The 17137-nt window shown below is 28.9% G+C and overlaps 1 protein-coding gene across 1 annotated transcript in view; it reads left to right on the plus strand.

Annotated features, from left to right (window-relative positions):
* The window catches only part of LOC127284032 (nuclear migration protein nudC), a 48523-nt gene extending 31740 nt beyond the window's left edge, over positions 1-16783 (plus strand). The window contains exons 5-7 of the mRNA XM_051309314.1: positions 15125-15319; positions 15979-16181; positions 16443-16783. Coding sequence (XP_051165271.1) covers positions 15125-15319; positions 15979-16181; positions 16443-16494 — 450 coding nt within the window. The 3' untranslated portion in view covers positions 16495-16783. The remainder of the gene's footprint in view (positions 1-15124; positions 15320-15978; positions 16182-16442) is intronic.
* The last annotated feature ends 354 nt before the right edge of the window (positions 16784-17137 follow it).

Here is a 17137-nt window from a genome sequence, read left to right on the forward strand (position 1 = left end):
GAGTAACGATTTTCGAAGGGATTCAATGAGTTTAAAAATTTTTTGAAACTAGATGCATATTTGTTATTAAAATTTAAACTTTAATCAACAATATTAAATATATAAGAAAACATCCACAAGAACTCGTATTAATTTATTTCAATGTGTTCGAGAAAAAATTCCTAAAATTTATACATTTTGCTTCCTCGTGAAGGAAGCTTTGTAGTCCTTTCGTTTATAAAAATTTTCAAAGTGTCGGAAACAAATTTTTTTCTATATAGAAACATGTTATATGAGATCCTGATCAATTTTCCGGATGTATGTATGTGTGTGTGTGGATCCCTTTTTTGTTTAGAAAATAACTTTAACAGGTTTTAATGGATTTAGATAAAAGTTGGTAGGCTCATTTATCATATTAATATCTCAAATCTGACCAACGGATTTTAAAAAATACCCAAAAAAAATTTTTTTTTCGTCTTCTTTCCAAAATTTTTTTTTAATTGAAAAAATTTTTAAATAGAAAAATTTAAGGTTATATGTATATAATAAAATCGTATTCCTTACGTCAAGACAAATCGATTGGTATATATAAAGTATAGTTTCAATTTAAATTTAAAGAATTAATAAAAGTTAAAAAATTCACATTTTGGCAATAAAATTTTTTGATTTTTTAAATTGAAGTTTATATATGAAATAATTGTATTTCTTGCATGAAAACGAATCGATTGGTATATATAAAGTATACATTTGAGGTAAATTTAACAAATTAATAAAAGTTAAAAAAAAATTCCCATTTTAGCTGACAAATATTGTATTTATTTAAATTCAAGTTTAAATATAAAATAATTGTGTTCCTTGCATTGAAACAAACCGATATAGGGTAACTGCACCAGTGGTGGATCATGCACCAGTGGTGGATCAACTGCGAGAAAAATGGTCATTTGTGTTTACACGTTTGTAAGTAAATGAACCGCAAGTGTCGGTAATTGTTAAGAAAGTTATACAGATCAATATTACAATGTAAAAAAATTTTTAAATTCATCGCGAAGAAAGCAGGACAACAATTACTAAAGTGATGACAGAAAACAAGAGTTTTCCTTAGCATGTAAGTTAAGAGTATATTTTGGAATAGAAAGCTTTGGAGCCATTTTAGGACAATTTTTAATTCTTTTCACAATAGGAGGCAAAAAAGTAACAAAATCTAGTGGTGGATCAGTCCTACTTTTCGCCTGTTGACGCATTGTGGACGCTCCACATTATTAACATAAAATTAAATTTTGTTTAAATTTTATGAATTAAATTTTCTTCTAAAATTTTTAACATAAATTCAAATTTTAGTTTTGTTTAATTAAAAAATTTGTGAATTTAATTTTTTTTTTAATTTTTAACGTTAATTTAACTTTTAGTTTTGTTTTATTGAAAATTTTATGAGTTAAATTTTAGTTAACACTAATTCAAATGTTTATTAATTGTTAACACCTGATTTCAAATTGATAATTTTTGGTGAATTAAAATACCCAGAATTAATAAATGTTATTTATCATTGAAACTGAAGCTTTAAGAGTTTCTATTTATTTATTACCAAAAATTCTAATAAAAAGATGATTAATTAACATTTAGTCACATTATACCTATAGAAATGAAAGAGGAGGGGATATGGATAGGAAAGTGAATTTGAAAATCTGTCCGTAAAGCCTTACAAAAGTTGCAAAACGTCTCAGTCTCGTAATTTTGAAATGCAATGTTTTTTAGTATGATTTTTTAAGTGATCCACCACTGGAGGAATCTATAACCATGACTGGTGCAAACAGTGATCCAGAATAGGATCATTGACAAATTATCTTTGATGGAGCATTAAAGTAAACGTAGGTGTCAAAATCAAGTCCAACCTTGAAGGAAATGTCTATTGGAACTATCTGGTCCATAATACTATAAAGAATAACCGCGAATTTGTCTAAAAGCAACCTATACAGAACTTCAAAATCAAAATAAGAAAGTTAAGGGGCTTAACTGATCCACCACTGGTGCAGTTACCCTAATTGTAAATAATTATAAATTATATATTATTTTTCATTAATTTTTAGAAATTTCAGCTGAAATGTGAATTTTTGATTTTTTAACATCCATTAATTCTTTAAATTTAACTCAAATCTATAGGTACTCAAATGTTTATATTATTATTATATTATTTTTGTATGTTTATTTCAATGTTAATGCTTTCTCCACGAGGAAGCAAATTTTTTTGCTGATCGTAAAGAGGAAGAAAAATGTTCTTGTAATGAACATCTGAATTTACAACTTGTTTTGACTTTCTATAAAGTAGGCGCCCCCCTTAAATAATTTAGTGAGGCTCATAATTTAATTGTATTTTAAGATATTTTAAATTAACTTGAAAACCATGTAAAATTAATAATGATACTTTTTGAGGTTATGTTTTACCCTTTGTAAAATTATAATTGATTTATTTTCAATTTTTTAACACAAAAATAAGACATTTACACAGAAAATTAAAAGGCATTAAAATAAGCTGCAACGCTTCTTATTTTAATCCAATTTTGCTTATTTTAATATCAAAATGGATTAAAATAAGCAAAATTGGATTAAAATAAGAAGCGTTGCAGCTTATTTTAATGCCTTTTAATTTTCTGTGTATGTATCTTAAATACATATTTTTGACACTAACTTTCGTGAATTTTATGATTAGTGTAAATTTTTACAGAACTTCACAACTTTCAACAAAATTTTGATTTCTAAAACCGAATTTACTAATAACATTGCAGTTACTTTATTGCTAAAATTTCGCACATTCAATAAATTACAGCTAGGTGTCAAATTTTAACATTTTGAAATGAATAATAAAATTAAAAACTAGCTTGTACCACAATAGCCCCAGTTGATGGTGCCTAAAAATTTTGTTAAGTATAAATTTGCTTAAAAAGATATTATGTTAAAGGCTGATTCAAAAAATGAAAATTCGTATAAAAAATAATTATATCTAATAAAATTCCTTAAATTGAAAATTCTAACTTATTATTTTTATAGAATAATCATGCGTCCCAAAAATTAAAAAAAAATTATGGTTAATTCTTTGTTAATTTTTCTTGAGTTTGGTGGCCCCTTTTCCCTATTTAATACTAAGTTTAAAAAATAAATAAAAAATATATTTCTTACAACATAATATTTATGTTTGAAATATATTTCTCAGAATTTACTCACTGACATCTTTTCGGGCGTTTAATTTAACTAAATTTCTAGTTCCGTGCTTTTGATTCAGAAGCATATTTACTTTTCAATTAGTAAAACGTTTCAATTGAGAGTTACTTTTTTCCGCCGATTAAAAATAAGTTGAACATATTTACGTTACTCGACAACTGGTCATCACCATTGTGGTACGACAGTATTCAATGATCGAATCTTTAGTGTCTTGCGGGGGATCGAATCTATGGAAATGTCCCACAGTGGGGATCTGCACTGGCTGGGTCAGTGTCAAATGAAATGAGAAGAGGCCACGAAATAATTCGAGTTAAAGGATAAGCATTGTTGTGAGACGGTCTGTTAGTTAATTGGCCTCTGACAATAACCTTGTCCCAGTGCCACTTGAGTTCATCCACTCTTCTCGCTTTTACCGTGCATGACAAAAGCGAAATAAAAATATATATATATCTAAAATTTCTATATGTAATTCTGCGTGTTTTTAAATTCGAGGCTTTTCAATGTCATTCTCAGCGGTTTCTTTAAATCAAATATATACAGAAAAATGTCAGGCAATGTTACTCAAGAGTTATGCAAATTCAAAACACCCATCTCACTTGTAGTTTTTTATATAGCAAAACTATAAGAATTTCTTAAATGTACCATCAAAAGTCGCAAATTAGTCATCATTTTAAAATACAACTTAACAATTTTTTATTTATTTTGGAACTTTTAAGTTTTGGATATTTTCCTTGGAAATTTTGTATTAGCACTTTTTTCAGCATTTTTGTACACCAATCTTTATTATTTTTCATTCATAATTGAAGGTTCAGACCAAAGAAAACAGTCATAATTTTTTAACTTGAAATCAGTTAAAAATTATAAACTTTTGAATCTCATTTTTCTGTCAGGTTTATTCTTAAAATTTCCATTTTTTTAAAAAATAGAAATTCTAACATGTTACAATTTTTTTTATATAGTAATACAGAATAATTTTAGACTATAAATAATCCCAAAAAATTGTCTTCTACCAACAATCCAAATGTTAATATCGATGAATTTAAATGGACCTTTAATTATCAAAATTAACAGAGATTATTAACTTTTTTTTGAATTAAAAAAATTAGCTAAAAATTATTATACATACTGCTTTTCTGCTTCTAAATCAAATCCAAGAATAAAAATTGAGGATATAAAACTTATTTAGGTACTGTAAGATGCAAATAAAAAGTAAAAAGTATTTTGATTATTATACATTTTCAATCGAAAATTTAATGGAAAATTTTCATATTTTAGACATGGGTTTGACTGATATAAATAAATCTATAATATACAAAAGCTCGGCTATTTGTATTATTAACTAGAAATTGTGTCTGGAAGTATGTGACACGCTTTCGTAAAATATAAGTCCAATGTCAACAGTGCAGTCCCCTATCTTCTTTTATTGAATACTATTTAATCGTGACCAGCATTTAATGCCAATATGATTATGCAATATCCCGTGTGAAAACTATCTTATGAAACTTTCGTAAAAGTTTTATCTTATTTTTTTTGCAACTACGGACAACAAATTATACAACCAATTGTTCTTATGTTACGAGAAATGACGTTTTGGTCCTTGTATCAATTCTGAAATAATTATAGGAAACTGTTGTAAAAGTTATACTGTAAATAATAATAATAATAATAATAATAATAATAATAAAAATTATGATTAATACACTGAAAAAAAATTAAGCCGAGAAATTCAACTACCGTTTGATAGATGACTAGAAAGTAGTTAAATAATTTGTAGTTGGTTTAACTCTCTCTGTGTGATTAAAGGGTTAAATCGCTCTAGAACGTCAAAAAGGGGCCTAATTTTAATAATTTAAAAAAAAAATGTTTAAAAATAATGAAAAATATGTTTATATATCTTTATTGGGTACAGTTTAAAGAGAAAAAAACGTACTTCTTAATTTTTTTTTAATATCATAGGTTTACAGGTACGTGATGGAAACCCTTTTTCTGATGAGAATTACTTCGCGACCGAAAAGGTTTTTACTACAATTTTCATCCTAGAACAAAAAACAAATTTTTTTTCAATTTTTACATCTCAAAAGCTAGAGAAAGACGTAGGAGATTTTTTTAATCGATTTTTTCAAAAATGGTGAACATTTTAAGGAAAAACAGTTTTTGCCCAAACAAATAGGCACTAAATTTGTTTATAACTAAGAAAATATGCAACTTAACAAAATCCGTATGTTTTTCTCTAGATAATGTTATTAAGAAGCTATAGTTAAATTTTTAAGTAAATAGGTTGAGATTTGTGAAAGTTATGTTTCCGGCCAACTCAAAAAAGGTAATTTTGAGAAAAAGGCGTTTAATTTTAACGTTCCTAAATGAATTTTTCAAATCTGTTATAATATTCCTGAGCAGTAAACCTGAAACCTCCTGGGTAGTGATTGTGTCAACCTTAGACAAATTTTAGTCCGCCATTTTAAATTTTGAAAATTTGACGTCATATTCGTAATGAGCTATATCCCAAAAATCCCCGAGCAATAAGTTTCAAGCAAAAATTACTATTTTTAAAAAAGTTTCCACTATAGTGGATCCGCTATTTTGAATTTTAAAGAAAATTTTTTAAAAACTAATGTCATATTAGTAATCAGCGACCTCGAAAACCCCATAGCAACAAGTTTCATGTAAATCAGTTAAATTTTTATGTTTGTCGTCCGTCATATTGGATTCGCCATTTTGAAGTTATAAAAACTGACAACAGATTCGTAATCAGCGCTTCCGAAAACCTCCGAGTAGTATAATTTTCGTGAGCTTAGCTCAACTTTTTATTTTGTTAACTTATGTTTTTATTACTGCAAACTTTAAACTAGTTTTAGGGGAAGGTACCCTGCTTAAAATGTCGGATAAAACCAGACACAAAAGTCGGATAACATTTCATATAGAACCGTATCCGCAGCTTATAACGTCTTGTCCGAAAGTTATACTTTTTTGTCCGAATTCTGAACGATCTTATCCGAAAAGTAATCTGAAGTTTGTGTTTGTGACTTTGAATTTCACGGAAATAATTCGGAAAACTTCGACAAACTTCCTGTATGTCATACAAAAACAAACAGTCACATTTCTGACAGATTTGTAGAAACTACAAGGAAAAATCAAGTTTTTGAATTTTTCTTCTTAAATGGAAAATATTTCTGGAATTTATTAAAGAAATAGATAAATAGAAACGTTTCCAACAAATTTTTTGATTTTATAAGAAAATTGAAAAAAGATACAGCCGTTTTATTTTCTTTTTTTCAAATTGTGGCCTGTAAAAATCCTTTGGGATAATGGGAGAATTATGTCAGCCATCAGATTTTTCGTTACCTCCATATGGCTTTTCTTATTTCTTTGAAAATTGAAAAAATTGCTAAGAATCTATATTTGTGTTTTATTGTCTAAAATGTGTTATTGGATATTTTAATACTAAATAAGCTGTAAGTCTTTTTTATGTCTTATAAATAATTTGTAAAATATTCATCTGTCGAGAATCTGAATTCCGTCAAATTTTATTTTCCATAAAAACAGTTATATTTTCATTATACAAAATAAATAAAATAATAAAATAAAAAATAAATAAAATTTAATAATAGTACATGTATGAATACAGGTAACCATGAACCATTTCCATGCATCGATGCACACAACTACAAGCGGAGGGTCTCTTCGCAGTTAAATTTGTAGTCTGTTTGCATTTTTAACACTAAAGATTTGTATATATGTACCATAAACCTTAATAACACGGCGTTTATGATGTTGCAATTATTTTCACGCTCGACAAATAATCAAGTTGTTATTATTATAATTTGGAGGACTTTTATTTTCACCCATCAAGTAATTAATAATTTCATTTCAAAACCATTTTTTTGTTTTTGCAATTTTTTTACAATAAAAAAACGAAGCGAATAGAAACAAATACTCCGATGTTGTTAAAAGGCGTCTTTCTCCAAAAAATCAAATTTATATTAGACCTTCATTTCTCAAGGTCAAATAATTTTTTTTAAAAAATAAATTCAAAAAACAGTGCACGGAGAGAAAAATCTGCCTTTTACACGGAAAAAATAAGTCAGCAAAACTTTCGTAAACTAGTATTTCACTTTTGGACGGGGCACAAATTTTTAAACTGTATAGAAAGATCAGTTTGTTAATCTATATTGAACAGTTTTTAATAATATTGTTTAAAGATTGTCGAATTTCTATAAAAAGTTTTACAACATTGTAATAATTGAGGTTCGAAAGTTTGAAACATAAAAGAGAGTAAAGACAGCTTTTTCGGTATTAGACTCTTGCAACAGACCTTTCCTGCTGATCGTTCTATCCTTCACTGAGAAAAATAATTTCGTAATAATAAGAAAATAATTTAGTTGAGCTTTTTTAGTTGGCGTTACTAAAATATGGTTGTCACAACAGAATAGAAAGTGGCAATAAATCGGGAAGTTTAGTTAGCTCTACCAAAAAATATATTTGAAGCTTTCATGTTTACGAACTAAATAGTTTGGTTCCCAGTACTAAATAGCTGACATGCTGTATTGCGCACGCGCTCTTCTCGAAAATATGGCGTCGCTTCCCATTCACGGGATGTCAACATTAACCATATGTCGTTCGCGTCGTGAAGTTTCAGTGTTGAAGTTTTTGTTTTTCAGACATTTTAAAAAAAAAAAGTTTGTGTAGTGAAAATAAATAAATAAAACTTGTTACAAGAACGAAAGTTTTTTTCCAGCTTTTATACATTGTGAAAATGATTTAATCTCAAATTGTTAGTAGGATTCGTAGAGTAGTGGTCAGCGTTGTCGACTAGCGTTGCGTAGTCTGAGGGTTCGAGCCCCAGCAGTGTTAGGTTTTTTCCGCGATAGAAATTAATTTAAGTAGGCATAGGTAGGTTATATAAAGAGAAAAGGGTGAAACAAAAAAATAAGTTGGTTGAGAAAACAAAAAAAAAATTTTCATTTAACTAAATTTTTTGTTTGCTTAAAAACAATAAGTTAGTTGTGCAAAACAAAAAATTTGGTAGACCGAACAAAATGATTCAACGAAAAAATTTAGTAGCCCGAACCAAACGGATTAGTTGCACATATATCAAATAAAAAATTTGGTAGAGAGAACCAAACTTTGGTAGATGATACTAAACATTTTTCTCAGTGTTATCTAGAGCATATAATGACGCTTGAGTTGGAAGAGGACAGAATGATCAGCATGAAAAGTTCTACTGGCGAGTAGGTACACTGAAAAACTTTTGGTTTAGCAGCTGCCCCAAACAAAAAATTTCTACATTCAGTTAACTTCACTCATATAAAAACGCATGGCAAATATTAAGTATGAAGTTAATTGAATATAGAAATTTTCCGTTTGGGGCAGCTGCTGCACCAATTTTTTTTCAGTGTAGGCATGGCCTAATCGTCAATTGCAAGAGTCTAATACCGAAAAAGCATAGAACTTCTGCAATGGTAGTAGGACATGTTACGTACAAATATTGCATTAAAAATTCTCAAATCTCTGCTCCATTAGTAAGAAAAGTTCATACAAAAGTAGCAGTACAGTCTTTCATTCTATAAAGTCTTGATTTTTCTCTCCGTGTGGAGGTGCGAGTATTCGATAAAATTCATTAGTTAGAATTTTCATTCAACTGAATTTCAATGGATAAAATTTTCTTTTAGTCAAATTTTTATTTGACATAATTTCTCTTTAACTAACTTTTATTAATAAGAATTCTAATTTTATCAAATTTTAATTTAAGCAAAATTCTCATTTAACAGAATTTTAAGTAATTTGAATTTTTAATTTCAGAATTTCCTATTTAATAAATCGACATCTGTCTTTATTTTTAACTGCATGAATTATTATTGTTACTCTATAGAATTCTCAAGGATAAATTTTTATTTGACCGAAATCGCAAACGACCGAACAAACAATCGACAGAAAGATTTCGGAGTGAATTTAAAATTTTTTTAATTTTGTTTGTTTTTTTTAAGTCTAAATGATAAAAATAGTAATTATTTAACAGCATATTTTAACCCAACATAATTTTTTTCCAAAAAATATATAAGTAGATCTTTTAAAATTGTTTAAAATTAATTTTAATTAAAGTTTTGTTCATGAAGTAGTATAAGGAGCACTCACTGCTGTTAAGCATATATGTCCTCTTCTTCTTCTTTCTTCTTCTTTGATTATGGCTTCGAATAATTCAGGCCAATTCTTGATACTATTCCCAGATAGCACAACAATTTGCAGCAATTCTTCAGCAAGTTTACAATGCCAAATTTTTTAGTTTGCAATGAAAAATTTGCTGCAAAACTGTGACAAATAGCTATATGTCCACGCTTTGCGAAGTTTGCATTGCAAGTTTGCAGAAAAATTTTACATACAATTTGCAGAAAATTTTTATGGCAAACTTGAAGAAAATTTGCTGATAATTTGCTCAAGTTCATGTCATGCGCAGTAGTTTTCTATGGCACTTAGGGCTGCGCAATAGATTTTAGTCGCCTTTCCTTTAGGAAAGGTTTGCAGTAACAAAATATCATCATATTTACAACAATGACATTTTTTAATTTTTGTCGAAAAATGTCCGCAAGTTTTCTTAAAATTTGTCATAAAATTCTCCTGCAATTTTTCTGAGAAATTTTTCTGCAAACTTCAGGGTGGCCAGTGGACCGGGAAACCGGGAAAACCGGGAAATGACAGGGAATTTGTTTTGACCTGGAAAAACCGGGAAATGACAGGGAATTTTTACCTTGACCGGGAATTTTGAAATTTTTTATTAAAAAGTATTTTATTTAATTCAAAAATTGTTGAAAGAAAAAAAAGCTTTGATCTTAGAAAATGCTCGCAAGTGTACAGAAGACATTGATTTAGAACTTAAACAATTAAATAACCAAACTTGATTTTTAACTGAATACGTATCTGAACGTATCTTTAATTTAAAATATATATATATATGTTTATCTTAAAACTCAAAGTATTAAGATGTTAAAATATTGAATGTGATATTAAAAATGTAGTTTTTAAAAGTTAACTTCTAGTTTAATTGAAAAGAGATACAAATATCTACGAAAAAGTTTATTTTATTAAAAAAATATATAGTATGTGTTTATTATAAACATTAAGTAAGAAACAAAATGTGATAAACGTGATAAAACGTTTTTTTTAATGTATATTACGTATTTATACAGGGTGTTCCAAAAGTATGGAAACTTGCAAATATCTCGAAAAGTACGAATTTTTGTAAAAAATGTTCAAGACAAAAGTTATTCCAAACAAAAAGATGTACATCTTTGAAACCAAAAAATTGGGCCCAGAGCCCAATGTTGGGCCCTACAATGAAAAAAGTGGTTTTCTTAAATGAGACCACTAACTTTCAGTATCAAATTCGTAATCCCCATGAAATTCTGCGTTCAGACATGTGGTATAAGTGCCCAAAATATTGGGCCCAATCCAAGATATTGGGTCCAAAATTTATCAACAGATAAATAAATTTTAAAAAATCGCATCTTGGAGGGATTTTGAGATCACAGGATTAGAAATTGGAAGCTAATTTTCAAATTGTACACAAAGCCCAATGCAAGATTCCGCGGCCCAATGTGAGGCCTACAGTAAAAAAATTAGTTTCCTTCCATTTCGTAATCGTTATGAAATTCTGGGCTTAGACTTGTGGTACAAATTCCAAAAATATTGGGCCCTCACATTGGGCTGCAGAATCTTACATTGGGCTCTATGCTCAATTTCTAATCCTGTAATGTCAAAATCCCTCCAAGATGCGATTTTTTAAAATTTATTTATCTGTTGATAAATTTTGGACCCAATATCTTGGATTGAGCCCAATATTTTGGGCACTTATACCACATGTCTGAACGCAGAATTTCATGGGGATTACGAATTTGATACTGAAAGTTAGTGGTCTCATTTAAGAAAACCACTTTTTTCATTGTTGGGCCCAACATTGGGCTCCGGGCCCAATTTTTTGGTTTCAAAGATGTACATCTTTTTGTTTGGAACAACTTTTGTCTTGAACATTTTTTACAAAAATTCGTACTTTTCGAGATATTTGCAAGTTTCCATACTTTTGGAACACCCTGTATGTTTTATGTTTAATAAAGAGTCAATATTCAATAAATTTATAGAATAATTTTTTTGGGAATTTTCCTTTATAACCGGGAAAAATAATTCATGACCGGGAAATGACCGGGAATTTTTTTTGGTGAAAAAAACGGCCACCCTGAAACTTGCAATGCGAACTTCGCAAAGCGAGGACATATAGCTATTTGCCACAGTTTTGCAGCAAATTTACATTGTAAACTTATAATTTGGCATTGCAAATTTGCTTCAAAAAGTTGTGCTATCTGGGTTATATAGCTCCCCTGTAGAAGAATTAAGTCCGAAATTACATATCTCCGATTATGACGCCTCTATTGGAAAAGCGGTGTACTTATGAGTTTTTACAATATGGCCGCGCCTAGTGACAGCTGTTTTCGTGTAGTAAACAATGTAAAGTTATATAAAATAGTTTTAAAAAAAGTGTAAAGAAAGAAAAAAGTTACACACAAAAAATGTAAATAAAACAGAAATTATTTGAAAAAAAATTGGTGAAAATATAAAGAAAATTTTCTATAGAAAGTAATAATAATATAGACATATAAATAATTTTTTCTAATTGTAGTCGTATATATTTCATACGAAATTTCTTAAATTTTGTTTGTCATTTTTAGGTTATATTTCCATGTAAACGAACAAAATATATAATAATATAATATATAATTTTTTTTCTTCTTCACATACCACTTTGAGGTACACCCTTTTACAAAGCAGTGGCTTATTTTTTCACTTTTTTTTATTTTGAATTATGCGAATTAAACCGGCATCAAAAACATTTCAAAGATTTCAAAAAAGACGCCAACGTCTTACTAGACGTCTACTTCCTAGGCAGTAGGCTTACTGCTGGCAATTAGAGGAATTCACGTAGAAATCATTCTTTTCATCTATTTGCGTAGGGAGTAAGCTTACTGCTGGGCAGTAGGCTTACTGCCCGATAAAGATTCGGCATTTAGACAACTTACATCGCCATCCTTCGATGTGCATCGGTATGTGGATGATAATGAATATAATAATTAAATAATTAATGAACTAATTACAAGTAAAGAAAATTGAAAATAAACTTGGATTTTATTTTTAAAAAGTTTACAAAATTTTAATATAATTTAATTTGATTATTAATTAAATATTTATTTATCATAATATTTAGTTATCAATTTTCAAAGAATTGAAGTGAAGTCGAAATTCATTTTTAAAATTGTCAAATTTTAATTTTAATTTTTTTTTTATTTATTAATGCACGAATTCGAATGATGACACTGTGAACCACATTTAATATTGGCTTTGAAACACGAGCAGCGTTTCGTACAGCACTGGTCTTTTGTTGCTTTGCAGTTACATTTTTTGTAACCTTGTCCACCACTGCTGGATTGAAGAGATGCAGCTTTTCTAAGAGAAATAAAATTTTCTCTTTGAATGTCTCCCAGATGCATCGCAGAAGCTCCTGACTTTTCAATTTCGGTCCTAGGAAACCATCCATTAATAATTCCTTTTTCAGTCCCCACTTGATAAACACCATTTTGGAAGTCAGTAACAACGCCAAAAATTTTGCTAAAGTCTAAAGGCCCTCGATCAACAGATGGAATTTTGACAGTCACACAATCACCAGTAGAAAGTTGTGGGAACATTTCTACAGAAAATGTAGTCATTTTCTCAGCAGCTACTTTTTGTCTTTTACTGCAGTCCTGTTGAACATCGAGTAGATGTTTCCCCCTTGCACAAAGTAAACAAACGAATTTGTCAATGTCTGCTTGATTCCCACATTGAAAATGTATTTCAGAGTCACAATCCGTGCAAAATACAGTGTCCTTCAGATCCATTTGTGATTCACAAATACTGCAAAATTTCGGCATTTGATTTAGTGCTCTTGACTGAATCCCGTTATCTTCGTCGGTTTGTGAACATGGGTTCTCGCGATTATCCTCGAGATTTTCCAAGCTGGAAAGAGCATTTTCTAATTCTTCCTCTGTTCTCAAATTTTGCGTCACGTTAGAAGGTAGGTAGGTAGGTCTCGCACAAACTAATAAAAACTTCACAAGCACTTCTGGGAATGCGCCACTTCTTTTTCATATAATACAACATTTTGTCACGGCCACCATGCCCATTTTGCGTATGTGCTTCCAAAAGTTTTAAATAGTACTCTTCAATCGGAACTATATAAACAAGATCATCATTCCCACTATTCCTTTTCAAAATTATACTGCACTCCGAACCAATCTGCAGAATTTCATACATTTTAGAGTAATGATAGAATTTTTTTGACTTTTTTTCAGTTCCATTAATCAAAATTGATTTCACTGCTTCATATTGCTGTTTACTCCACACGGATCTATTTCCTGTTTGAGCCTCCACTTTCGTTTTAAATATTTTTTCAAATTCACAGCGATTCACCGAATTAACATCCATTATTAATAATTGTAATTAATTTATAGAAAAAATAATAAAAGCGATAGAAATTAAAAATGAATAAAATCACTACTGTTTGCTTCAACGGTTTTAAGACGTTTGTAAATTGTAAATACAAACTTTTCACTACCTATGAAGTCTTACACTATGAATATTAGACGAGGAAAATCTAGGAGTAATTAGTATCTAATTAAATTCATTGTTTTGAAATGCGACTTTGGGTTGATTCATAAACAAATATACGGATGGCGATGTAAGTTGTCTAAATGCCGAATCTTTATCGGGCAGTAAGCCTACTGCCCAGCAGTAAGCTTACTCCCTACGCAAATAGATGAAAAGAATGATTTCTACGTGAATTCCTCTAATTGCCAGCAGTAAGCCTACTGCCTAGGAAGTAGACTTACTCCCGGATTCTTCTATTTCCCTATGACATATATAACAATCTACCACGTGACCTGTAATTCCTCGCTTTTCCGCTAGGGTTGTTAGTATCGTCGATATGAAAATGCTTTTATTAAATCTGGCAAAGCTAGGGTAGAATTTTCAGAAACGGCCTATAGAGTAAGTGCTCCTTATACTACTTCATGATCTTATCTAATGAAATTGGTTTAAAAGAAAATTCTAACTAATTTCTTAATTTTTTAATTTTCATTAGCTTAAATTCATTTTTTGATTGTGTTTATAACATTGAAAAAGATTAAGAGATTTAAAGATATTGTTTTACAATTTTAATTAAATAAAAGAAAGCGAATTATTTGCTTTAATGATAGAACGTCCAACAGCCTTCCGGCAGGATGAAAAAGACTCACGTGAGTCCCTCCGAAATCGCTTTATAAAATTAACATGGATTCAGATAATCCAAATGTAAAATATATCATTGGAAAGATAAAAACACAAGCTTTTAGCGCATGTAAACATAAAGTTTGTAAATTAAAATCCCTAGGCTAGGGAATTCAAAGAAAAAGGACGTTTTTATAGGGTTTTTTTGACGAATCCAAAAAAATATTTAAACTGAATTTTTTTAAAAATAAACTATCACATTTTATTCTTTGAAGGCTTCAGAAGAAAATGAGAGTAGTTAGACCGAAAAATATTGGTTTTTGTAGATTTTACAGTGAATTTACGAAAAACTGTTTTTTTGGCTTGTTGCAAACATGCAAAGTTTGAAGGCTTTGAAACATGGTTTAATATTATTTTTTTTTTAAAGTCTAACTCATGAATTTTTTCGTTTTTACGTCTACTTTAATAAGAAAGGGTGACAGAAAAAAATTTTGAGTTCCCTTTTTACCACCCTCATATATATAGGGCCATCCAAAAAAGCCTTCCGGCAGGACGGGCGCTTGGACGTTCTATCATTAATTTCTTAATTTGTGATAAAAATTATTTTTATATAAATAATTTTAAAAAAAAATATTTTTCTTTTTTTCAGGTGAGAGTGCCTTTAAAAGTGAAATTCACCGTTAAGCCTAGGGACGTCGTTGTTAATATTTCCAAAAAACATCTCACATGCGGCTTGAAAGGAAATACACCAATTATCGATGGAGATTTGCCACACGAGGTAAAACTTGAAGAATCAACTTGGGTGATAGAGGATGGAAAAACATTATTAATTAATTTGGAAAAGGTTAGTAGACACTTCACTTCTGACCTATAGCGGAAATCAGTTACTTTACACCCGCCTAAAGTGCCCGAAATGACATATTTTCCATTCAGATAAGACAAAAAGAAATTTTGTATTCAAATAATATATTGTGAACATCCTTTTGAAGATTTTTTCCAAGTTTCATTAAAAAAGTACTTCTTTGATGAAGCTATTAAAACTTAAATATTTTAGGTGCTGAACTTTTATTTCATTGAATTTCTTTTTACCCAACTTTTTATTCAAAAGAATTCTAACAAATTTTCATTTGTCTGAAATTGCAAATGGCCGAGTATACAATCAACTGAAAAATTTTTGCGCGATCTTTAAAATTTACCAATCAGAAATTTTATCAAGATAATCCTGATTGGTAAATTTTAAAAATAGCGCCGAAATTTCTTTCGATTATTTGTTTGGCCATTTGCAATTTCGAATAAATGAAAATTCGGCGTTTTAAGAATTCTATTAAATAATAATTCGTACAAATAAAAATTTGGACAAATTATGATTCGATAAATTAAAAATTCGAAGCATTTAAAATTCTACTAAATGAGAATTCTGCTGAATTAAAATTTGGTTAAATTAGAATTCTTTTAAATAAAAAGTTGTGTGAAAAGAAATTCGTCATTTGTTAATTGTTTTAGGTGAATAAAATGCAATGGTGGGCTCACATTGTAACATCTGATCCTGAAATTAGTACAAAAAAAGTTTGTCCAGAACCTAGCAAATTATCAGATCTTGATGGTGAAACAAGAGGTCTTGTTGAGAAAATGATGTACGATCAAAGACAGAAGGAACTTGGTCTACCCACTTCTGACGAACAAAAGAAACAGGACGTCATAAAAAAGTATTGTATATTTTTAGTTTCCAATATTTAAGTGATCCACACAGCACCTAAACTTTGAATTCAGTCCCCGAGTGGGTTTTTTTTTCTACAGATTTGTTAAATTAAAAATTTATTTTATCACCATTTTGAAGCCGCCTTATTAAATGTTTAATTTTTTATGAAATAAAAAATATCATTGATCCTTAAAAAGTATGTCAGATTTTTTCAAAAATGAAACTACTTATCAGAATGCAAGTTTTTAATTGAATTAAATATTTTCAGGTTTATGGAGCAACATCCGGAGATGGATTTTTCCAAGTGCAAATTCAACTAAACTTCTTCACTACACGTACACATATTGTTTTTCTCTGCGCTGTCACTTGTCACTGATGATATTTAAGAACTATAATGAATTGCATTACGACACTGTAATATTTTTTTACTTACGTTTACGTTTCTATAAAGTAAGGACGATTTTATTTAAAATAATGCGTATTATTTGGCAAAAATTTCTTTCTTCATGTCTTACTTATTTCGCAAATGAAAATAGATTATTACTATAATAGATTATTTCTAAAATACTTTTCTCAAATAAAATAAAGAACATTTTTGATTATAATAAATTTCATTATGATTTGTTTTTATCAATTATAAAACATGACTCCTTTTTCACGGATATATATGTGTATGTATCAGTATTAGAAAGACTTTACGTGTTGAAATTTTTTTTTTTAATTAAGTTATAAAAATACAAACTTATGGAAATAATTTATTCTTAAATCGATAAAAAGGATGAAAAAAATAATCAAATTTCGTGGAAAAATTGATAAAAAAAAAAAAGAATTTTGAGATTAAATATAAAAATCGTATATTTGTTTAAGTGTAATTGTCTATTTGAGTAGATAAAAATTTACACTTTTTTATAGTGCGCATTTAATTAAAATTTTGTAAGAAAAGAATTGATTTTTTTAATTAAA

This window comes from Leptopilina boulardi, unplaced genomic scaffold, assembly GCF_019393585.1.
Source record: "Leptopilina boulardi isolate dan_hultmark-lab unplaced genomic scaffold, ZJU_Lbou_2.1 LbouV2_317, whole genome shotgun sequence".
In the NCBI taxonomy this organism is placed as follows: domain Eukaryota; kingdom Metazoa; phylum Arthropoda; class Insecta; order Hymenoptera; family Figitidae; genus Leptopilina; species Leptopilina boulardi.